Source organism: Orcinus orca, chromosome 2, assembly GCF_937001465.1.
Source record: "Orcinus orca chromosome 2, mOrcOrc1.1, whole genome shotgun sequence".
NCBI lineage: Eukaryota > Metazoa > Chordata > Mammalia > Artiodactyla > Delphinidae > Orcinus > Orcinus orca.
Genome location: NC_064560.1, coordinates 155,615,961 through 155,640,899, shown reverse-complemented (window position 1 = coordinate 155,640,899; position 24,939 = coordinate 155,615,961). Strand labels below are relative to the sequence as shown.

The window sequence follows — 24,939 nt, the reverse complement described above, 5'->3', positions numbered from 1 at the left end:
TGTCACCTCCTCCCAGTTGAGTGTTTGCTTCATTGGAGCAGGACTTGGCTGTGCTCCCTGTGCCTAGAACTGGGGCCTGATGCATTTCTGCTTCATTACAAGGAGCAGGAAACGGAAACCACAGCCTGGCAAGAGCCTCTTCTGAGTCCAAGACCCTGCTGGGTGTCCAGTTCTCAAGTGGGGCTCCCAGAGGCTAAGTGACTTGTCAAGGCTAGCCAGCCGACACGGAGCTGGGACAGGAAGCCACATGGGTCTCACCCAGAGCTGCTGCTCCACTGCACACTGCATGCCTGCCATGCCTGTCAACACTCTCCAACTCCAAGCGCTGGGAAGCAAGGGCTGAGACGTCTGTTCTGAGGGTTCCCGCTACCCAGGACAATACTGTGCATTCTAACCACAAAGCCCCCTCTACCATGTGGACCCTCCCTATCTCTCCTCCAAGGGGGAGGCACCCCTGAGCCTCCTCTGTCGTGCTAGGGCTCACCGTCAGCACCTCCCCCAACCTCCCTATCCTGTGGAACCCTTGAACATCCTTAACTAGTTTGGAAGTGCCTTGCAGACAGCGACGATGCTCTCAGATTTCTCTGACTCTCCCATGATACCCAGCCATGGCCTTCTGCACACCTCATTACCTGTCTATGGAGTGATGAAAAAGATGGAAATAGAAGGAAACGGACAGCTACTGTGAAACTCGGACAGAACTGTGAAATCCTATGGGGGAGGGCAGAAAAAATCAGCAGTGGGATATGTTCTGAGTGCCTGGGGGAGTCTCAGCGTTGCCACTGCCTTCCTGTGTGACCCTGGGAAGCTGTTCCCTTCTTTGGGCCTTAGCTCTTCTATCTGTAAAGTGGTGAAAGGATCCTGAGGCCCAAACTGCAGGCCATTTCCTGGCTCCTTCGCATCTCCACTAGGGGGCGCTTGGGGCCGGAGCGGGGAGGGAATGAAAAATGAGGTTGATGGTTTGGTGGGAGGGGAAGTTGAAACGAATGGCTAAACCAAAGTATTTGTTTTCCTCGAGGAGCTATATATTTCAGCCTTCCCTGCAATCTGTGTTCCCCATTACCAGCTAATTCAGAGGCAGATGTCGTTTCCGTTATTTAAAATTCTCAAAGAGAAGGTTGGCAAAAGCGATCGATATGAACGCTGGGGAGCAGATAAGGTTCTTTCTGACACCAGTTCCAGCATCGATGGGTCTGAAAGACAACTGTGCCAGTTCATGAGCAGACAGAGGACAACTGGGCTTCTAGGGAAGCTGGTTTCCCCACACCGCCATCCACCACTGCTCTGAGTAGGGTCGGGCAATTAAACAACCCAGAGGGAAGAGTATTTTAGTATTTTCATCCATTCATGTGAAAATCATATGCATGCAAAAATTAGCAGCCTTCAGGGTGTGAAATCTATAAAATAGAAACACAATTTTATATATAGCCAGTTAGCAAATAAAAAAAAAAAAAAACCCCAGCAGTTACAGCCATCCATATGCTCATTGTAAAATTTAGTTTACTCTCTAGCACTCCCCTTTAAACAAACACTGTGGAGAGATTTGGATAAATAAAGATGCTCGACATTTGGAGAGAAGTGTTTCAGCTGCAGGATTTCTTGCCAACACGCAGCAAAATGGCATTTTCCAAGCCTGGGATTGCGTGTTCCAAAAAAAGGGGGGCTGAGAAATGTGGGGCTCTCTGCTCCAGAATCTCCAAACCCTAGTGGCTGCTCTTTTAGGTTGAAAGTCGGCATGCTTGCTTTTTATCCTCCAGCTCTTCCCTCTGTTGCACGGGGGAGTCGTGACTCCTAACCACTCTCAGAGCAGCTTTGAAAAATTCTAAGTCTTGGGAGAAGCCCGTATGTTCACACTCCAGAGTTTCCTAATAGTGTGACTTTTTAATTGTGTATTTGATAAAAACAGATCCGTGGCATCTCCCTGCACACAGGAGACAGAGGGAGACCAGACGGGTGAAGAGCAGCTTCCATCTCGGCTGGAAGCCCTCAGCCACGGGTGGCTTGGTGGGCAGAGCTCTCCATGCCCCGACTAAGCGTGTGGGCAGCTCCTGCCCACAGGTCCACTTGGACCACAGACCAACTCTTGTCCTTGCTTCTGCTCAGCCTGGGGGCTCATCGCGTTCATCCTGGGCCCCCAGCTGTAACAGACCAGGCAGGTGTAGTGTCGAGTCTTCGGGAGGGCAAAAAGGATAGACTCTGAGCCTTCTGTCCTGTTGCCCGAGCAGGCCTGTTTCCTTAGCTCAGATGGCATCAGATGGCCTTAGCTCAGATGGCATCTCTGAGGGATTCTTCCCCTCCCCATCAGACCCTTCCAGTATTTAGGATGTATTTGAGGATCCCCAGTTCTAGGATGCCCAAAGTCTAGGCTGATGTGGGACTTTCAAATTGTGCCTTTTCAGAAGTCCCACAAGAACAGGGACTGCTGTTCAGGCCCAGGGTCAAGAGGATTCCGGAAGGAAGCAGTGCCCATCCCTAATGAGGTGTTGCTGCAGGGTCCACCTGGCCTGAAGTGTCCTTCTGCCTCTTTCTCCAAGTCCCTGAAGCTGAGGTAAAGAGGCCAATGTTTTTAGGACTTTAGAATAAGCAGCAGGTTGGGGCATTCTAGGAAAAACCTTGAGAATCCCACTTTGCCAATGACAGCTGAGGCCACTCTGCTGAGTAAACCAGGAGGGCTTTGAGTCTGGTTGAGTGAGAAGTGGGTTGCTGGAAGGCGAGAAATGAGGCAAGTCAGTCTCTTGAGGAAGGGGCAGGGAATGCAGAAGTGGGAGCTACACAACTGTGATGAGGGGAGGAAGGAAGATAAAGGGAAGGCAGGAACCAAGAGGAAAGGGGGAGAATGGTGTCAAAAGGAAAAGAGATCAGTGCCGGCAGGGAAATGGGCCAATGCGGCCGTGCAGAGCTGGTAGTGGTGGGCAGGTGGCAGGGAACACAGGTACGCAGTCGCTCCCTGAATCTGCTGTGGGGAATGGAGCTCTTCTCTGGGGACCTCACTCCTAGACCTGCAGAACTAAGTGCTGCGGAAATCCTATGGGACCCACATTTTCACAAAAAATGATGAGCAGACTATGGTACACGACACTATTGTACCATCTTGCCTCAAGTCGGTCTCTCTGAATTTGGCTCTCAGAAGCAGTGGGGCACAGACCCAGCTGGGTTCTTGGCTGTGATAGAACTGATTCATTTGCCAACCTCCCTGCCCATCCTCTGTCAGTCCTGAGCAGGGCTGTTTGCCTTGGATTACTAGAAGGAGGGAGCAAATGTTGATCAGGTACTCTAAGTGGGTCCCTGCTCTGGCCTCTGCTTCTGCAGGGCAGCCCCTTCCATCCCCTCAGCGGAGCCAGTGCACTGATGGCATTCCCCCTCTCCCCTCTCTTTCTAAAGGCAGTTCTCTGGAAGCAGTCTGAAACTCACTCACACTAAGGAGAAAGGAATGATAACAACTTTGTGCACTATGCTCCCAGGTATTCTAATGATGGAAGGATTCCAGTCATGAGCCGCTGCATAGGGGAGGTTTGCGATGGAGAACAGATATGTCACATCATGAAATGCTGCCAGGTAAGGCACTGCTTTACCCATCTCACATCTGGGTGGTCCAGCACCAAAGGTAGTTTGCACATGGTTTTGTGCAAGGGAAGGATGAGGTCCCCTGTGAGGCTGCCCCGTCTACCTTTCTCCATGCTTTTCCTTTGAAGTCAGCTGCTGGCCCCCTCTGCCCTTTCCCGTCAGGCCCTCTAGGTGGCGAGGAGCTTCCGTGGCCTCCTAGTGTCACGCCAGGGCTGCTCTGAGATCCTCTCTGATCCCAAGGGTGGCGGAGCCCGGGTCAGCAGGGTCTGCTTCCAAGATAAGGTGTCATTCTGCGAGCAGTTTCCAAACTAATTTTCCAGTTGGGAAAACACCCTACCTCTCGGAGAAACATGACCCCTCTCGCCAGGCGCCACCCTGATTTTGAGCTCGTCACCCCCCGGTGATGGTATCAGACCCTGTCCTCCTCTCTGGGAGGACCAGCTTCATGTTTCTTACTCATCCCACAGGCCAGCAAGAGGCAACAATCACCGATGGCTCTCCTGGCTTGTCCTGGGAAACATTTTAAATCTGTCCACATGGGAATGAAGTGGAGAACCACCCCTCCTGCCCTGGCCTCCAAGGGGCCCACGGATTCTGTAGGTCCAGGAAAGAAAGAAGTGTCTCGCAAATTCAAGCAAGGTGACTGATGAATTGATATACAGCTTGGAGGCTGGTTCTAGCCCTCAGGCTTTTCTTTATTCTTTGGAGACATTCCATCATCTTGATGGGATTATTTTAAGTTTATAGAATCCAAACTTCCTTAGAATGTAGTGTAGTCTTCAAGATTTGCTCAGATGGGTCAAAATGGGTGCTTTGAAGACATCTAATGGCCAGGAGGAAACCACTATGTTGGAATGTAGCACAGTTTTCTGAGTATTCAATTTTGGGTTGGTCGCACATCTCTATTCCACTTTGCGTTCACAATTACTACTGCTTGTGTAAAGATGAAAGCCGCTTTCTGCCATCCTGATATCTGCCTACCTGATGTGAGGCTTATGGTCTAGTCCCAGCCCCTGGCCCTCAGGCCCTAGATGCAAAGGCTGAGGAGGAACTTTCTGCGCCCATGGGGGGACTTTCTGCAGCCTGCTTTCCCTTTAGCCAGGGATCCTGGGTCACAGCTGTGCCCTGCCTCACCCTTCATGGCCATGTCTCAGGAAGAGCCACCCCACATGGGCCAAGGGTGCCGGGCAGGACTTAGGAGTGGCTTCTGCTGAGCCCTAACCAGGGTATTTGCAGTCAGGAAATACGGAGCAGTCCTGTCCCCGGGCCGTGGTTACCAGAAATGCCTTGCCTCATCAGGGCCTTGCTGGAAGTGGGTTTGTCATGTTCGGGTGAGAGGTTAATTAAAACAACAACAATAACCCAAGGGTTCTAAGTCCAGTATGTGAAGAACATTATTGAGAGACTTGCAGATTACTACCAGGAAAACTGAAAACAGCTGGAAGTGCTGCTTCTGGAGATGGGACTCTGGGCTGGGAGGGGAGGGCAGGGGGAGTCATTTTCTCTTACAAGCTGTTTGGTAGTATTTGATTCTTTAACTACGGGAACAAGAGGCTTCACGGGAAGAGGGTGGAGACAATGTTAGGGTCATAGCTGACCTGAGCATAAGCCAACTGTTCAGCGTTGCTGTATAAGAGCAGAGGGGAAACATAGTGCAGGTGGAGGATTCAGATCAACAGACCCAAACGGTTCTTCTCCCAGGGATGGCCCAGCTCTTAATTGGGCCTGGTCTGCCCAATTAAGATGGGGGACAAAGAGGGTGACTGAGGACTTGGAAGAGAGCTGCAGGGAGGAAAAAAGAGGTAGGAAAGAATGGAGAAGTCTACAAGTATGTTAGGATTGGAAGAGAGCGGTCGGCTACGCGAGGGCTCCCGTGAGGTTGCACGGTGGCTGGGCTGCAGTCCTGGGGCTGAGGTCAGGGTGAACTATTCATTTAAGGTGAAAGGTCTCGTGCCCAGGATGTCTTCAAATCTTGTCCAGGTTCTCTTTCTACTGGGAATGGATTATACATAATTCTACATGAAAACAGAGGCTGGGACTAAATGACCCAGGGAGAAGGCCTTCACAACCCCCAAAATTTTATTAAGTATTTCTTCCTGGGAAGAAAAATAGCAAGTATCAAAATGAAGAAAAGGAGCTTTAAAACCAAAGTGCCTCTCCCGTTGGGGAGCACAGGCTCTGGACGCGCAGGCTCAGCGGCCATGGCTCACGGGCCCAGCCGCTCCGCGTCATGTGGGATCTTCCCGGACTGGGGCACGAACCCGTGTCCCCTGCATCAGCAGGCGGACTCTCAACCACTGCGCCACCAGGGAAGCCCATCAAGAAGCAATTTTAAACCAGCGTCTGGACTCTGTGGACGTCCCGTCCTTTCCTGACATACCTTATGCCCTGGTGGCTCCCACCCTTCTCCTCGGGGGCCTCTCCTCCTCCAGCCTGCCTTCCCTTCACTCCTCCATGCTTAGCCCTGTCTGACGCCCCTGCTCAAAATCGTTTATCGATTCCTCACTGAGAGCAGCTGGAGTCTGAGCTCCTCGGCCTTGGATTCAGCGTCCCACCTTTGGCTGCAGTCTTTCCAGCTCCCTTGGTCTACCTGCCGCTACTTCAGCCTGACCCCTCTGCCGAGCCGCCGTGGGACTCGATACCCTTGCAGTCTTGCTCTCTTAGCTCCTTCTGCTTGCAACTCCACCCTCCTCTTTCCACCTCTTCACCCTCTGCTCCCTGAAGCTCACCTATGACTCTAAGAAGCTTCTTTGCCCACCCAGGCCACAGTGACATTTCCCCTCAAACTCCTGTAAGACATGGTACAGAGCATGTCTACCCAGGGTGAGGACCTTCTTCCAGGTGTGACCCATGTAGTAATTGCTTGCGGGGCTTTGCATTACTCATGGAGTCTAAGAGGTCACTGTCTGCACAGAAGAAGGTGCAGGCATCTGTTGGCTGTATGTAATTCTGGCTACTCTGAGGAGGCGTGGTCAAAGGTGAAATTGACATGAGGTGCACCAAGCTGCTCTTTACCCAAGTAAAGGGAAGATGGCTGGATCAGCGGTCACGTGTGCAAGGAACTCCCAAACCAGGGGGAGGTCTCTCAGCATCTGCACTGTCAAGTTTTCTTTCTCTGTCTCACTATCTACACATTCCCCCACGTATATACCAACGACACACACACTACACGTGAAACCCCTCCCAACTCCGCCCTGAAAACCCCCCAGTAATATCCCTGGGTTCATCAATCCAGAAATATAACTAGGATCAAAAATACCCCCAACAGATCACAACCAGCTCAAGCTCCGTGTGCTGGCTCCCAGCCAACCAGCCGCTATTCATGCTGGCAAGACACGGTTTAAAAAAGGAAAGGCTTCTATAAGCTCAAAAGAATGCACGGTGACAGTTGAGGCTAAGCACTTTCTGCCTGGGTTCACTGGGGCATCTATTTTGGTGACCTGGCCTCCCCGAGAGGAGAGCGAAGGATGGAGGGCTGGGCCCTACCTGGTTGTTGGAACATCAGCATATTCTGCGGTGAAGTGTGCACGGGCAGCGAGCGGGTCCTTTGGACTGAGCTGTGGGTGCGGCTTGGCATGCTGTTGCTGCCCCCGGGGTTGGCGAACCAGAGGTTCTAGGGAGAAACACGAAAGCAGAACCCATTACTCCGGACACCTGGGGGGGCCCACAGCCAGAATCCAGGAGGCAAGTACCCTGGGAGGACTCTCTGCTAACTTCTGGGAAAGGGCTTATAGGCCAGCACGATCCATCTGCTTATTCAGAGAGAGGGGCTTTAGATTCCGTTCAGTCCCCCGCTTCCCCCCCACCCCACCCCCGGCGAAACGTCCTTAGCCTCAGGCTCCTCTCTAAGCCTCAACTTAATCTGGACACCAATCTCCCTTGCTAGCTCCAAAACTCTTTTTATCCCTTCTGTTGCCTTTGCTTTTCCTATCACTTTTCTAGGAAATGGGGGGAGTTCTATAAATGTCTGCAACGAAGAGCACAAACTATTTCAGGGCTCTCAGTTGATTTTCTCTCTGAGATTCTTACAATTTACTACAAAGCAAGGAGGAGAAAAAAGAACCTCTCAGCTGGCAAAGAGCTGGCACAAGTCAGCTCGTGTGTTTATTATTACGCGGCTGTCCTAGCAGTGATTTCCTCTTGGGCCCATCTGGGGGCTTCCCACAATGGTCAGAGACTGGGGCTTTTTCCTACCCTGTGCTGTTTCCCTGGGGGGAGTGAATCCTGCCTGTCTTGCCAGGAACTGTTTCCTGTTTTGTAAATCAAGCTCTCATCCCTTAGTTTCTCATGACAACCCAGAACCTCAGACTCACTTGGTGTCCCTCTAACCCCAGCCCCGACCTGCAGAGTCCCCACAGAGCAGGGGCTACACAGGTGGGAGGTGCTGGGTGGGAGGGTGGGAGTACTGGGACGAGGACCCAGGGGACAGAGGTTGTGGCTCTATATCCCATGGCGAGAATCTCTGGGCAGCCTGGCCTTGACCGCCTGAGAATGTTTCAATTCTCCCTGTGACAGCCTTTCTCAGGCTCCTTCCTGTGGGTTCTCCACCACAGCTGGGACCATGACAAAGGAGCTATTTGCCTCAGATAAAAAGGCTAAGAAGCCCTCAGATGCTCTGGAAGCCAAATTTGGAAGGCAGTGGGATCTGCTGGGGCAGGTCAAGGATCAAGGCAAAGAAGAAATAGGTCTTGCATTTCTTCCTAAAGGCCCCCCGTGTGCAGGGCCCCCAAGGTTAAAGCGGTCGTGGGGCAGCCTAAACAAAATCCGCACAAGGCCAGTTGCTGCCGTGGCCTCGCTTTGTCTACCCGAGAAACAGTGCAAACAACCTCTGAGCCACAGGGACAACTGTCCTCACTCTAGCCCCCCCCCCCCACCGGGCCTCTCCTCTCGCCTTGGGGTTGTCTGGGGGGATGTCCGGAGCCTCAGGCCCTGAGCTGGGCCTGCCCACCCTCCTCCCCGGGGCCGAGCAGACCTGTCTTCCTTGTTTCATGATGGTGGGGTTGGCTGCGGTGTTGCGCTGGGTGGAGCTGACGAATCCGCTGGTGCCCAGGAGGCCAAGGCGGGCGGAAGGGACGTTCCGGGAGGGGATCTGGTACTGGCGTGGGTTCCGCCTGCCCATGCCACCGCCCACAGAGCCAGCCGTCGGGAGGGAGTTGGACTGCCCGAAGCCGCGGCTGTGAGAGCCAAGAGGGAAGAACAGAGGCCATCAGTCACCCTCAGCCCTTCCCAACCCCCGGGCTGCCAGCAGGATGCCTCCTTGGGGTCTGCTCACATTTTGACCGTTATGAGGTCTACGGGGGGTCAGGGTTCTATGACTAAATGACAGCTAACATCTGAGAGCTAACATCACGTGCACCGCCCTGGGACTTTGATGTTGATTCTTCAATCCTCACGACAATCCTATGAAGTAGGCACTCTATCTCCATTTACAGCTGGAGAAGTAAAACAGAGAGCTTAATAATTTCTCAAAGGTCACACAGCCATTGGGGGGCAGTGCTGGACTATGAGCCCAGAAGGTTAACCCGTGTGCTCTACAGCCTTCTTCCACTGTGTCACGGGCCCTGAGCACTCACGTTCCCGTCAAGGGGCCACACGGTAAGAAAGTGGCAGAGCCAGGATCTGTGCCCCTTCCTTCAGACCACAGTCCGGTTCTGATGTCTGTCTGTACAGCAGACTTGGAAGGAGTGGCCTCTGAGCCCCACTAGGACGTAAGCTCCATGAGAAAAAAGATGGTGTCTGTCCTCATCAACCCTGCAGGTCCCTCCTGCCTGGATCAGCTCCCGGCGGTAAATGCAGGCTGAGTGAACGAATGAATGAGTCTCTGGCATTACAATCACCTCTCCAAATGGGAGAGCTGACCCCATGTCTGGGGCTCTGACTCCAGGTGAAGAGGAGGGATATGAGAATGAAGATGATGATGTTTGCAATTGCTCTGGACCTAGGACACCGACTGTTCCCCACTCCTCAAGCCCTCCCCAGAGAAAGACCCGGAGGTCACAGGCTTTGCCTGGGTCCACACAGGGAGGCAGCCGCGGACCCGTGGCATCATGCTCGGACACCGTGCTCCCATTGGTCTGGTGACCTCAGTGCTGAAGAACTCATCCTCTCCAGCAGGCCTCAAGTTCTGGGAGGGTGCATGGCAGCCAGCAGGGTTTCAGGAACCAGCACATTCTTTCCAAGAAGAGTCAGCTTTAGTCATTCACTGATGTTTCAGTCAAAATGCTTTACCTCCGATGGCCACAAGATGGGATAGACTTGCTTTCCCAGCCACACAGGGGAGGTTTGTACCAAGCCTGTGCGGAGACTCCAGGAGACAGAGCTGACGTAGTTTAACCAGATGATGGGGAGGGGAGGTGCTGCAAAACAGTTATTTCCTGAAGGAGAGGGGTGTGTGTGTGTGTGTGTGTGTGTGTGTGTGTGTGTGTGTGTGTGTGTGTGTTGGGGTGCAGCATCTAAGTCATCAGCACAGTTGATCTCAGAAAGTGTTTCTTCCTTAGAATTCCTAAATTTCCTGGGGGTGGGGGGCGGGAACAGGGAAGAGAATGCCACGGTGAGCTGGTGGCAACTGATTTCTGGGTTGTGTTTTTCCACTTCTAGGCTTTTGTGACCCAAAAGAATGGTTCCCAATTCCAGTCAGAGGCTCATGTACACGTGGTGAGAAGGACACTCACGGGTTCTAGGTCTCTTGGTTTATCTCATTCTTTCTCCCATTCTCCCCCTTTCTTCCTTCTTTTACTAAGGTTTAAAATGTTTGGTTTGAAAGAAGAAATTCAGGCCCAGAGGAGCAGAAGTAATCTCAAGTGATGGAAGAGACCTCCTCTGGAGTATGGACAACATGTGACAGGTGGAGACAAGGATCAAGTGGCTGTTTTGAGGGGTGGGGGGTTGTTTTTGTTTTTTAAACTATGAAAACTAGTCCTTTGGTTTTTGGAGCCAGAATTTTGGCCACCTGGTATGATGATTTAGTATTCTCCTAAGATTTTTCCTTATTTAGTGCAGACAGCTTTTTTGCTCATCTTCCTTTTTGGTTGGATTTTTAAAAAGTTATTTCATATGCAAAACAGAGCAGTCAGCGAGTGATGCTAAAATGATTTGTGCTTCCAGGCAGGCAAGACTATATTCTTAAGCAATATAATGTAGGCAGAGGATTCTGTAATGGGACACTTAGTCACGGGAGAAACGTGGCCTCCTGAAGTTAGCATTCACAGAGCTGGTAGAGCCCAGAGCATTTTGGGGATAGGCTGGATGGAGGGGAGAATTTGGTTAGGCCATCGAATGACGGTGGACCTCACCGTGGTGTCCTAAACTTGGTTATTACAAAGTCAGGCTTATTGAGGGTTGCCACTGCTGGTAACCAGAGTGAAAGCTTAAGTCACTTCAGATCACTAGGCTTAATGAAAGAATCATTCTTTCTCGGGAGAGAACAAAGTGACAAACGTCAGTTTCCATTTCTCATTCTCTTGCTCTGCCCATCTGTGTCTTTCTGTGCTTTCCTACATCTAACCAACTGAGTTCATTTCCTTGAAATGACTGATAAAATAACATTAATAAGAACCAATTAATTTGGGATTTGGGATAATTCAAGGAGGGGCTGGGCTGCAGTTACCTTTGTATTATGGGAGAAACAGGTCTTCAAAGCAAATTAATAGCATAAAAAGATCCCAGAGGTCATATTTATGAGAATGAATTATTTTCTGGAGCTTCAGCAACTTCCAGTTGAACATCCATAATTGATGACTGCATTCATTCTGATCTAATCAATAAAAGGAGGACCAATCTGGCAAACCTTGGGTTAGCCCAATTCAAGCGTCAGTTAATAACACTGTAGAGGAGTCAAGGTTAAGGGGAACAGTGATGTGGACCGAGGACAGAGCAGGGCAGACGGAAGCAGCGGATGGCACTTTGGGGAGGAAGACAAAAGAGCTTGAAAGCTCTGTTTTCATCTTCAACTTCTGAATTCCTTCTTCCTCTTGGAACTTGTCTCCCAAGGGCCTGGTGTTGCAAGAGGGGTCCGGGTCTTCCTCCCCTTTCTTGGGGGTCGAGAAGAGGGAGAGCCTGGGAAGGGGGCAGCCCCAGGGAAGAAGGCTAAGGAGCAGGGCTCGCCTTTCATCTGGGCCCCCAGGAATCCTCAGGGTGCACAGGTGGTCCGCCCAACCCTCCAGGGAGGCTTGGGGCCAAGGAGCTGGCAATAGAGTATTGTTTTGTCTGACTCTCTTTTCTGCACATCAGCCGGGGACCAGGAGAGCTGCCCGGCAACCGCAGTGGTTAAGAGCACTGACTCTGGAGCTGACGCTGGCCTGCCTGGTCCAAATCCCGGATGCCACTGCCTCCCAACTCTTCTGTAAATTGGGGTTGATAATAGCACCTCTACCTCATATGGCTGTTGCAAGGATTAAATGTATTAATATTCTTAAGTGCTTGGATACCCACTTGGCACAAAGTACATGCTAAATGTTTGTTTAATAAATAACTGTGTTATATATGCTGGAATATGATAACAGTTCAATTTTTACATTAATCTTCAATGAAGACTTTTCACAAGTTCCAACTGGCCTTATCTCCCTGAAGTAATTTATAAAACAGTGATGTTTCAAGGCACACTTATGCAAATAAATGCCCAACCTTTTAACACAGACAGAGCTTCTACATATGCACTGAGAAATGAGTTCAGAACTTGCTAGGTGCAAGCGAAAAAAACGAGTATTCATCTGCTCATGTTGAAAAAAGTAAGACAGAATGTTGATTTTTCAGCATATCTGCATCATCGTCATTCCCTTGTCTCCCCAGAACTCCCTGTCATTGTTCAAGGCTCCCCGTGATTCCTCCCCCAGATTGTCACTGTAATTCACCTTTAATATGCAATTAGATTCCTCAACTTAAAACCAGATTAAGGTGATGGGTTCTAAAGTACAACGAGGCTTAGTTTTAACCGCATCCAAGAAGCTGAAGTACTATGAAAAATCAAGAATGGCACTGCTCCACTCTTAGATTGCAGCTCAGACCAAAACAGACTAGCACTGGGCTCTTCACCCTGCCACCAACTATAATTAGCTTGTCTGCAGCCAGAAGGGAGAAAAACATTACACTACCACTGAAGGTGTGGAGAGAACAACCCGTTTTTGTCCTTTCAGAGCCCCCTGTTGTGGGTAAACCACCAAGTGTTTTGTGGGCGTTCGTTAGCTCGTACCCACTCCCCACTCGATGCCCATCCAGACCAATGCCGTCATTTTGACCATGTCAGTTGAGTTCCCCAAGATCACATTCAGCTCTTCCTCTGGGAATTCTTTCCCGCTACAGCTTTTTCCCAACCCCACCTGTTTAAGGAATGTGATCTGGACTTGTCATAGGGCGCCCTGATAAACGAGGAATGATGCCCTGTGTAGTCCTGCCCCTGGAACCTAAGCAGACAGTGAGGTACTGGAACCACCATGCAGTACAAAGACTGAAATCCCAACATACTTTCTTTGCTGTCGATATCCTGATATGTCTAGAAGGGTTTTCCGAGGGAAAGACCGAAAGAGCTTCTGCACCTGCTGTTTCCATGACAACAATCGTTTTTTCTGTGTCTCTGTAAATGCCTGCAAAACAAACAGGACTTTTTAATGGGTGACGCAGCCTGGCATTAGAGGGAGAAACACGCGATTAATCGGGGAAACATCGGAGTCCTGCAGCTGCCTTTTCTTCACCTTGTTTCCAACCTGCTCCAAACAGCAGTCAGTTTTATTTGGGAGCTGCCTGTACTGAAAATTCAAGTTATTTGACATTGGAGGTGCCTGGTAAGGTACATGCATTAAGCTTTTGACAACCCTCGATTTTGGTTGCATTTCTGGCAGATTCATACCCTCCTTCCACTTTCCCCTGACTCCACTCTGGACTCTGTTTATTAACCAAGAATGAATTGCAAAATTGATTGTTGACGACTCGGGCTTTTACAGGCATTTTCATAATCCATGGAAATGCTAAACCACTCCAAAAAATCAATCTGCTTGACGGTGTGTGTTCACCCTGGAGTGGTCTGTGGGGCTTCGGAAAAGGGAATGTACTCTCGGCGTGTCTGGCCTCTGCTGAGAAATCTCCAGTTAAAGGGCCCCATGCTCTACACAACCCCAGTGCGCCATTCCTCACCTAAATTTCATCTAAGGTTTAGGAAAATGGGTAGATCTGATGCCTTCTCAAGTCTTTTCTAGCAAAATTGGTGTTTGGGGCTGCTTTGCCTACTGCCCCATACGTAACGCACTCTCACCTATATCATGTGTCTTTGTGTGTACAGCCTATGTACTCAAGCGAAGCCCAGGGAAGGACTTCACAGGGGCTATGAGACCCCAAGGCAGGGACTCTCAAATTCATGATATATTAGGATCCCCCCAGGAGACTGTTAAAATGCAGATTTCTGAACCCCTTCTCCCTACCAGAGCCTGATTTCATAGATATGGAGAGAAGTCTAGGGGGTCTGTGTTTGCAGCAAGTGCCCTGGGAATTCTGCTGCAGATAAGCCATGGCCATGCAGTGTTCTAGATGGTGAGGACCACACATGCAATATAGGAAACCCCTGTCAAGTGCCTAGAACTGTGGTCCACGCACTGTCATAAATCCACTGGATCTGACTGACTAGCAGTAATAGTGATGGAGATACCATACCCAAGTAGTTTTGTCAATAAAGCATGAAATACTTTAAGTAGAAATAAATGAATACTTAGAGTAACAGACTATATGTCTGTTTCCCATAAAGGAAACAGATTCCTTAAACAGACAGAAAAAAATGACAGTTTTATTTTCTTCCAATGACATTTCATCTTTAAGGACCTGAACACAGGAGAGCTATGTGAACAAAAGCAAGAAGACGTTAGTCATATTGTGGAAAAGGTACTGATGACTTGCAAACCCCTTCCTCCTGGCTGACCTTAGCCAGATGCCACTGAGCACAGTCATCAAGGTGGACTTCCCCAGCAGGCACTCAGTGCCCCGTTAGAGATAAATGTGCTGACACGCCTTAAGGTGCATGGTGGATGGTCTCACGGCTAAAAGGTGAGGATGTGGTTCTCCTCTGTGGTCCCTCTCATTTGCTGGTGATGTTCAGCGAGTGTCCAGCTATACAGGAATAGCTTCAAAAACTGCTAAAGGCAAGCATTTCTGCTAGACTAATAAAGGGATGGGTAGATTCTGCTTCTGACCAGCTTATTCAGCCAAATGTTGAGCGAGGACACAAGATGTAGGTGCGCTGGTCAAGATGACTTGGGGAGGAGAGGAGAGTCCGGCCCAGTGGGTCAGTGGAAGCCTCTGGATGCAAATGGGCAGGGCTTGAATCCCTGCACATCTTTATGCAAGTTCCTCTACCTGAGACTCTGCTCCTTCTAAAAACTCAGGTTAATAATACCTCATCAAAGGGATCTTGTAAGGATTAAATGAAATTCACACACGAAGGGCACTTAGGATACTCAGAACATGCCTGGCTCTTGGTCATGGGTCACTGTGTGCTGCCCACAGACACTGACTAGGTTTTTCGGCTGCACGGACCAGCCCTCTGGTGGCAGCATATGAATGTCCATCACATCCATAAGCTTTGGTCTTCAACCCTGGCCTTAAACTCCAACCAATGACTTCGAGGTCTCAGAACTACAACACTGAGCCGGTCTGGAGCCCACCTGAGTTTCCAAGTGACAAAGGAGTAAATGGCTCACTTTACAGATGTGCATTCAAAGTGCTTCCAGGGACACTGGTTCATATGTGACATCTCCCATGGCGGCAAGGAGCACCCAAGAAGATGGAAATGTTTACGCCCCCTCAGAGAGGTCAGCTCATCCACTCAGCAGCGGGGCAACAGGCTCACGCAGTTGGGGCTGCAGATGGGAACGGGCCCCTCAGGAGTGCTGAGTGTGTGGCTGTTCTCAGTCCTGGGAGCTGCGGCTGGGAGGCTTGGAGAGGAGCTAGACCATGGCTGGTAATGAGTGATTTCTGAGAGCTGCTTCCCGTGTGTGCCTGCAAATAGCACTCGGTTGTGGGAGCTCTGCTATCAGCTGGGATGCCAGCGCCTCATCTCAGCCGGCTCCAGGCAGCTCTGGGTTGCGCTGGCAGCAGCCTCCTCGGGGGCTGGAGGGGAAGGAAGACTCCAGACTCCAGAATGCCCAGACACAGCCGGTCAGCCACTTCTGAGTTCTCTGTCCCTGTCAGGCCCAGACCCATATGTCTGTCTGGATGAAGATGTGTCCTACAGCTCTTGTGGCTGGATTACAAGGGTCATAAAGGGGGCAAGAGCTCGTCTTCCCAGAACCTTCTCAAGACGGCAAGGAGGCGAGAAGCCTGGGCTTATAATCCAGGAGATGAAGTGACTGGTCTCAGAAATAAGATTCAGAACTTTCCTGTCCTTTTACTCCTCTAGGGAGTTGGCTCCTTTGTCCCTGGGGAGGAAGGAAGGGGTCTCGGCAGTCAACACCCTCCCATCCACTGGCTAAAGAACAGCAAGATCGGGCTGTGAAAGGGAGCCCTGTGTCTCGGAGCCCCGGCGAGTCTTCAGCCCGGTTGGAGACTGTGCCTCGACAGGGCCTCGCGGGGAGGGTGGGTTCTGCACACACAGAATAACCCGAGGCTGTGGAAAATTATTCAACGTGTTCCCTCGACTCAAACTCAAATCATAAAAAGCCTCAAACACCATTTTCCCTCCCGAAGCAGAGAGCTGGCCCCTCCATCCTGACACGGATGCAGGCAAGCGGACGGGGCACAAGCTCCTTTCTGCCCGTGACTCCCGTCAGTGACGTGCCCCCCTCCACTGCAGTCAGGGGAGATGAGCCCACACGGGGCCACCTTGGCACCTGTCACTTGGAGCTCCAGGGAGGAAAAGGGGAAAGACACAGAAAGGAGAGCCAGGACGCCCAGGGAGGGCATGCACGACGGCAGGAAAGGGAGAAGTGCCAGGCCACAGCGTCGGGGCTGGCGTGGACCAATTAGGAAGCTAGTGCACCATCCAACGGAGGCAGCTGGAGGACTCGTTACTTTGTCTCCTGGGCTCAGCAGACTGGAGGCGAGGTGGGAGGGAACTTGTCCTGCAGTATCTTCAAGGCTCAGTGCTGAGTGTGGGCGTGGGAGAGGAAGCAGGGTTCCGGTGTGCTTTTTCAGAAATGTTAATGCTCCCCTGATCAGACCCCGCTGAAGCCTACTCCAAGCATCCTCGGCCCCTCCGAGCGCTGCTCCCTCTGCCTGACTGCTCTCTTCCGATTCCTCATGGACCAAGACTTTCCCACTAAGATTCTGCTCACCTTTCAGGTCTAGCTTGGACGGAGTGCCTCTGGGCTCTGGGTAGGTACCCGCCTCCAGGGCTCCAGTTCCTCGGAGGTGGCCTTATTGTCATATGTGTGGTGACCTGTTTTCCTTTTGTCTCACCCACTCCCCTCCCACGGGAAGCTCCCTAGCCAGGGGCAGGACCTAGGTACTTAATAAATATCTACAGAATGAATGAGCTCTAAAATCCATCCCCTGTTCTTGCCTTCTCTCCTTCCTATTGATTTTTTGCTGGCCCAAATGAGAGCAGTGTCAGGATTGGACATTGAAAAGGGTGAGTGGGAGTTTGGGTGGAGGCTACCTAGAGATTGTCACACTGAGTGAAGTAAGTCAGAGAGAGAAAGATAAATATCATATGTTATCACTTATATGTGGAATCTAAAAAAATGGTACAGATGAACTTATTTACAAAACAGAAACAGAGTCACAGATGTAAAAAAAAAACAACTTACGGTTACCAAGGGGGAAAGCGGGGTGGGGGGAGGGATAAATTGGGAGATATTGGGACAGACATAGACACACTACTTTATATAAAATAGATGACTAATAAAGACCTGCTGCATAGCACAGGGAACTCTACGCAATACTCTGTAATGACCTCTATGGGAAAAGAATCTAAAAAAGAGTGGATATATGTATACGTATAGCTGATTCACTTTGCTGTACAGCAGAAACTAATGCAACATTGTAAATCAGCTCTACTCCAATAAAAATTTAAAAAAATAAAACCAATTCTTATAAGAATCACAAGTCAAAATACAGCAGAATAACCACCAAACCACATACACACAGACACACGTTATTTCTTCTGAACGCTCTCCTTTTCTCCCCGCTCTCCTCCAATTTTCCTGAGCTCAAAGGGAAAATGTTTCCACACCCCCGGGGCTAGGTGGCAGGACTGTGGTCAGCCTCCCCAGGCTCGGTCCCTCGGGCAGGCTTCCGGAGCCGGACGTTTCTCTCAGGCATTTGCCCCCAAGTCAGAGCTCAGTCCAGGTGAATCTCTGGACCCCAGAGTAATACGCAAGCTGCGTTTAGGTTTGAAGCCACCACAGCCACGTTCTGCCCGAGCTATTATTAATGACCCCCCGACTCAAACACAAGGTGTTGGAGACACAAATGATCACACCACAGAAACTCTGAGAACCACTTTTAAGCAATGAGAAAAAGCAGTTTCGTGAAACCTGTCACTACTCACCTCATGGATTAGACACTTGTCTATGAGCTGTAAATAGGAACTTATATTCTCCTCATCGGGTCTGGAGACCAAGAGCTGTGTGCACACTGGGAATTAAAAAAATAAAAAAGGGAAGGTGAATTAGAGAAATGTACACCCATCCTAACCTCTGAGATCTGCCTCTGATTTCCTTTCAGGACCAATATTTTGAGAGGTATGTGTGACTGTGGCTTTATGTCACGTTCACAAAAAAGGCCAGGAGGCTCCTCATTCCACTGAAGTCAAAGGCTTGGTTACCACAGGAGCCCTTGCCTCCAGAAGCCCCTTTGGTTAATTCCACGCATACCATTCTATATTAAGCCTTCTGCAACCCTGCCCACTCTGGGAGAGGAAGAATGCAGCAGCGTCCGGAGCCCTGTCTTTGAAAGAGGTTCCTTTTGAGAGGGAGTTCAAAGGCATTAAGACCATCAGCCCTTATCAGAGAGCAAGAGCCGTAATTTTGTGAATGAGCCGCACATCTCATCTGGAGGAGTGAGGCTGGCACACCTCTTAGGATGTGAGGTGTGTGGGCACACACATGAGCAGGGAGCCTGCCACTCAGTCACAGGAGGGTGATTTTCTCAAAGCAGTACCCACATTTATACATGCACAGGCTCACATTCACCTACACACTCGAGGAAGTTCTCGTAGAGACAGAGCAGAGCTAGTCTGCAGGTGGAGGACACAACCCCCCTGGACAGGTCATGGCCACGCTAGTGTAGCCCATTCTATTCTCATCCTAGAGGTCCTGATGCTCTGATTTTGATGGGACTGTTTAGAAGGCCAGGTGGAGATGGTTTGACAAAGACGTCAGTGAGAAGTAAAAATGCCTCGCCATGAAGCTTGAAACCGGGCATCAGGATTCCTTTCTCTCCCTGATCCTGCATAACCAACCTGTCAGAGAATCCCATTTATACCATTTCACGTAGATTTTCAGTATAGCATTGTTGGTAATAACAAAATGTGGAAACCATCTCAATGCCCATTAACTGTGGCCCTGTTAAATTATGGTTTATGCATACAGGGGAACAGTACGCAGCCTTTAAAAAAGAATGAGGTGGTGCTTTTGTATTGCTAGAAATACTGAAAGCATATAATGTAAAAAAAAACAAGCTGCAGAGAAACATGTAAGCAAGACCCGTGTGTGTGTAAAAAGGATGCTCATGAGCTTGTATATGATTATAATGTTTCTGAAGGGATATTCCGCACCGTTTAGAGTGGTTACCTCTGAGGACGAAGATGGCAGGGCCTGGGGTGGAGGTGGGCGTATTTTTCACCTTTCACTATTTTGTTTAGCTTTGATTTTTTATGTAGAGCATGAATTAATTTTATAATTTATTTGAAAGTAGTTAAATTTTAAAAAGACACCATGTCAGAGGACTGCGAGTCCCCTGTGGGCAGAGCCCACATGGGTCTTGTCACAGGGAAGGGGGGTGATGTACCACACTCTCAGATAACCACGCCCACCTGTACCTCCACCCATGGGGCCATCTGCTCTAATCCACACAGCAAAGAGCCCACTTGGGGGTGGGGGAGAGTGAGAAGGTGGCGGGACCTACCCGGACCAGGAAGCTACCAGCATTTCAGCTCCAAGGGATGCTACAAACCATCTCCTCTGAGCCAGATTTCTACAGATTTCAGTCTTTTTAAGGACATGTACCATAGGGAGTGTCTCACTGCGCCTGTAAGATTCAGCTGTCCTTTTCGTTAGAACCCAGTTTTAAATGGTCTGAAATATTGCACAATGGAAGAGAGAAAACTTGTTTCCCCTTCCCAAAGGAAAAGTACTGGTATTCACTACATTTTTTAAATAATCGAGATTTTTTGAGAAATACCCCATCAAGCACAAATTATTCTAGTGTCAGACAGGGTCAAGGACATGTGCATAAGGGCCGGGCACAGGGCAGTCACAGGCAGAAGGGGCGCTCGTACCCAAAGGACCACGTGGGAATTCTATGCTGCCTTACAGACACACACAGTGTGGCTGTGGTACCTTCTGTGGCCCGTGGGAAGGCTGCCTTCAGCCTGAGCGTCCAAAGGCCCAATGAGCGCTCCGCCAGCAGGGCCCAGGAGGCCCTGGTCTGAGGAAGTGGGAGAGAAGGGAGCCAGGGTGAAGGAAGACGCCTTTGGGGATCAGAGAGCTTGAAATTCAGATCCAAATACCTTAACCTCTCCGGGCCGCACTTTCCTCATCTGTAAAATGGGCTAATGACATGTACTCTGGTAGTTTGCCTAGCACCCTGGGGAAGGTTCTCGGGAACTGGGAGCTCTGGTCAGTGGTGTCGAGAAGAGGAAAGGGGAGGCGGGAGAATCGGGTCCTACCTTTCCCCATGACACGTGTGAACTGCCCAGGGAGATCCCCCTCTGGCAGGGGGGTGACAGCCAGCTCCCCGTCACAGCTGCTCAGCTGGTGCGGTTGGAGCCCGCCACTGGCCCCAGCCGAGGCAGTGGCCGTGGCTCCCGCGGCCGCGGCGCTCTCTTTGCAGTCGGGGCTCTGGCTCTCCGGGCCCATCAGCGAAGGAGGGTGTGAGGCCTGGGACTCCCGGCGGCGAGCCTCGGGGGTGGCGCCTGGGGAGCTGTAGGCCTTGATGGGAGTCAGGATCATTTGGTGCAGCTCCTGGAGGGGGATGCGCAGGTTGCCCCCCTCGATGATGTCCTGGATGGTCGGAGGGAGAAGACCTCCATGAGGGTCAGGAACTGGGTGACCCTCCTCCATGCCGCCCCACCTCTTCCCCGAGCTGTTCCCCCGCAGGGCTCAGGGCTGCTGACCCCTTCATTAGAATATTCTTTGGAAGAGCAACCATTTAAAACTGAATCATTCTATTGTTAGCCCAGGCAGAAAACTTGGAAAATACATACAGGTATGGCAAGGAAAATATGATCACTTTAAAATCCCACGATCTAGTGATGATCACTAAAATGATTTTGGTACATTTCCTTCCCTGGCTTCCTCAATGCCTTTCTTTCAAATGCATTTATTTAGTTTACATTCACACACTTTAGAAGCTGTATAACAAAGTTATACAGGGTCACGTGGTGGCTTCCTGACCTGCGTGTGATTTGTTGTAGATGAAGGAACATGCTTATTCACACCTTCATTCAGCGCATGATACAAGCAACACAGGCAGTGGTTAAAAGCACAGACTCTAGGACAGATGCCTGGGTTTGAATCCTGACACTGCTGTGTGACCTTGGGTAAATGACTTAACCTCTTTGTGCCTCAGTTTCCCTGTGGATACAATGAAGGTAACAGTAGGACCTGCCTCATCAGGTGGTTGTGATGATGTTAATATTTGTAAAGCTGCAGGTTTCAGTGTTATGTGCTTCTTTGTTAAATCTATAAGTATGTTTTGGGTGTTCTGACCTGCTGTGCACTGGGCTAGGCATGGGGATATGGCAAGAAAGCCAGTAGGATTCCCTCAGGGAGTTTACATCCTGCCATGAGATGAACATTCGTCATGCTAGACACTAAGGCACAGGGCAGGGCTGCTGGGAGGGGAGGCTCCGCGACGGGGTGACATTGGAGCAGGAACCCAGTTGAGCCTGAGCTGCAGGTTCCCGGGAGTGCTCCAGGCAGAGGGCACAGGCACTGAGGTGGGAGCCTGGAGTGTGTGAGGAATAGCAAGGAGGGCTGGGGTAGAACAGGGTGGGGGAGGGGAGGGGGTGGAAAATGAGGTCCAAGGAGCCATGGGGGCCTGAGCGTAGGAGTCAGCAGTCTGGGGCAGGGATGCAAGAATTTCTTCTACATGAGATGAGAACTGTATATACTATACAGGCAGACCTTGGACGTATTCCGGGTTTGGTTCCCAACCACCTCAATAAACCAGTTATCTCAATAAAGCAAGTTACACAAATGTTTTTTGTTTCCTGGTGTATATAAAAGTTATGTTTACACTACACTATAGTCTATTAAATATTCGATAGCATTATGTCTAAAAAAGACAATGTACATACCTTAATTAAAAAATACTTATTGGGGCTTCCCTGGTGGCACAGTGGTTAGGAATCTGCCTGCTAACGCAGGGGACACGGGTTCGAGCCCTGGTCCGGGAAGATCTCACATGCCGTGCAGCAACTCAGCCCATGCGCCACAACTACTGAGCCTGCGCTCTAGAGCCCACGAGCCACAACTACTGAGCCCACGCGCCTAGAGCCCGTGCTCCGCAGCAAGAGAAGCCACCGCAATAAGAAGCCCGCGCACCACAACGAACAGTAGCCCCCGCTCACCGCAACTAGAGAAAGCCCGCATGCAGCAACGAAGACCCAACGCAGCCAAAAAATAAATAAATAAAATAGAAGTCTTTAAAAAAAAAAAAGACTTCATTGCTAAATAATGCTAGTCATGACTGGAGCCTTTAATGAGTCATAATTTTTTTGCAATAGTAACATCAAAGATCACAGATCACCATAACAAATATAATAATAATGAAAAAGTTTGAAATATTGTGAGAATTACCAAAATGTGACATAGAGACATGAAGTAATAAGCAAATGCTGTTGGAAAAATGTCTCCAAAAGCCTTGTTCAACTCAGAGCTGCCACAAACCTTCAATTTGTTAAAAAGAAAAAAGAAAAAGGCAGTATGTGCGAAGTGCAATACAGCGAGGTATGCCTGTAATGTATATAATCGTCTGTACTACATACATGACTTTATATAATAAAATTAAATCCTCCTATACATAGAGTTTTATATCCTGGGCATTATTTATTAGAAAAAGGAGTGAAAGTTGATTCTGGTAGACATCAATCTGTTTGCCCGATGCTCGCAGAGGCACAGAACAGGCTCAGATGCTTGGGGCTGGAGGTCAGGGGTTGGCGGGTCTTCCGTGGTGTGGTGGGTGGACCTGCCCTGCCACAGTGCTGCCCAATGCTTAGGCAGGAGACCTCTGCCCGGGACCTGGGAAGGACCGTGACTACCAGGGCCCTGATTACTAATGAAGTATTTAATCTTCTGAGAGCCCAGAATAGCAAGGACATAATTTTAAAAGCCTGAAGTATGAGTACCAACCCGTTCCTGGGATCCTCTCTTACCAAGAAAAATTGCTTGATGATGTCAAGGAACACAAGCTCATGGAACGTGATCATTTCTACACCCGGACCGCCCATCAATCAGTTAGAAAGAGGAAATCTGAGGACGTAGCCTTGGACAGGCATGTTTCAGTTCTGGGCAGCAGAACACCGACAGCCCGCCCCGTCGCTGGCGGGAACCTGCTTTGTTCGCGGGTTGGAAGCAGAGCCTGAACGGTGCCTCAGCCTAGTTGGCACGCAGGGATTCGGAGGGAAGTGAAATGTTAAGTAGCCACCAGAACTGTCTCAAACCTGGCCAGGGCCACTATCCCGCCTACTTCAGGGGAGAGAATCCCATTTTCCTTTTAAAGAGGCAGGCTTCAGAGAGTCTACCCTCTTCCTTCTAAACCTGGCGGAGAGGGTCGTGCGTGGTGAGACCAGCCTGCAGCCTGTGTCTGCCAGCCTGATGCGTGAGGCAGGACGCTCCTGGTCATTCCCAGTTTTCCCACTGCCCAGGCTGGACCAGCCCTTTCCCAGAGTCTGATGCTGTCACGTGACTGGTTCCTTGACTTTGGACCTGGTGATCTATCAGGGCGTGACACAGGGAGGCAAGCTAGCTGACCTATGCCAGAAGAGCCCCTGCCGCCTTTTCTGACCAAACTGTGCGCCAACTGGGCAACCCCTGCCTCGAGGTCCTCCAGTTTCTGCCAACCGCCCAGCCAGCACCTGGGTGTGGAAGGTCAGCCCTGACTGAGGAGGGGAAGGGAGAGGAGAGAGAAGGGATGAGGCTTCCCCATGAAAGGGGGCTGGGCAGGCGGAGCTGGCAGGCCCCTCTGGGTGACCACATGTACCCCTGCTGTGCCATCCCACGTGGTGGCTACCACTGAGGGGAGCTAATGCACACTGTGAGACTCTGTCGACTGCCACTGAAACCTTGTCTGCTCTCGTCACGTGGCGTGAAGGCTTCTGTAGTTACTCAGTGATGGGGAAGGAGATCTGGGTTATGCTAAGAGCCGAACTCCTTCCAACAGGGAGCATATACTTGTCCCAAGTTCAGATCTTATTCTACTGGGGACAACTACACCAACAAGGAAAGCATAAACATAATGAATAACGCTGGACACTTTCTGAAAATATCACAATCAGGAATCATGCTTTGTTTGACTTCTGTTTTGACTTCAAAGCCACTGTCTCAAAGACAACACCTGGCTTGTGACCAGCTGGCAATACTCCTGCTTATGCCAGCCTCCGTGGGGTGGCACTATGACCATCCGGTTACATTCCTGACTCTTCAGAGTGAAGTCCGGAACTTAGCACGGAGGGCCCAAGTTGAGAAGGAAGCTAGCTCAATCCTGTACCCTCGACGGGCTGTGGGAATGAATTCTCCATGTTGACAAAAACAGGGAATCAGCCCAAGTCTCTGCTGATCCTTCATACCATAAATATAATCCTGTGTTATGAACACAAAAAGAAGCAAAGCTGCCCGTTAACTCCCGTGCAGAGCCAAGGAGCTCACGTGAGAGCAGAAGTGGGAAGGCTGGTCCTTCCTGCACAGCAGTCCACTCAGGCAGGCACAGCTCAGGGCCGACAAGTGGGAAGGAGGCTAAAATCTGACTATCTCAGCCTTCCTGGCCTGGCTTTCTTAGGTCTTGGAGGAAGACTGGTTCAGAGCCTCTCTAGGGGCATGTAACAGCCACAAGGGGCACATCATCTGGAAGCGAGAGCTTTGGCTGCCAGTGGCGGCCCCGACACTTACGTAACTTCCCATGGCTCTATCCTTCTCTCTGTGTGAGAAGAACTGGACTCCTCACCCAACAGATAGCACTCCTGCATCTACTTAACTGTATTCTCCCTACGGGCCGGGCACTGTCAGACACTGGGGG

The 24,939-nt window shown here is 50.4% G+C and overlaps 1 protein-coding gene across 10 annotated transcripts in view; it reads right to left on the bottom strand.

Annotated features, from left to right (window-relative positions):
• SAMD4A (sterile alpha motif domain containing 4A) overlaps positions 1-24,939 on the bottom strand; it is a 235,040-nt gene that overhangs the window by 10,791 nt on the left and 199,310 nt on the right. For 9 of the 10 annotated variants that reach the window (XM_033404743.2, XM_004279333.4, XM_004279334.4 and 6 more), the window contains 5 exons: positions 20,372-20,705; positions 18,032-18,117; positions 13,024-13,142; positions 8,537-8,738; positions 7,051-7,177 (listed from right to left, as the gene is read on the bottom strand). In XM_033404743.2, coding sequence (XP_033260634.1) covers positions 7,051-7,177; positions 8,537-8,738; positions 13,024-13,142; positions 18,032-18,117; positions 20,372-20,705 — 868 coding nt within the window. Of the gene's footprint in view, positions 1-622; positions 633-7,050; positions 7,178-8,536; positions 8,739-13,023; positions 13,143-18,031; positions 18,118-20,371; positions 20,706-24,939 lie in introns of those variants that run through there. The other variant, XM_049706252.1, reaches the window with a different exon arrangement.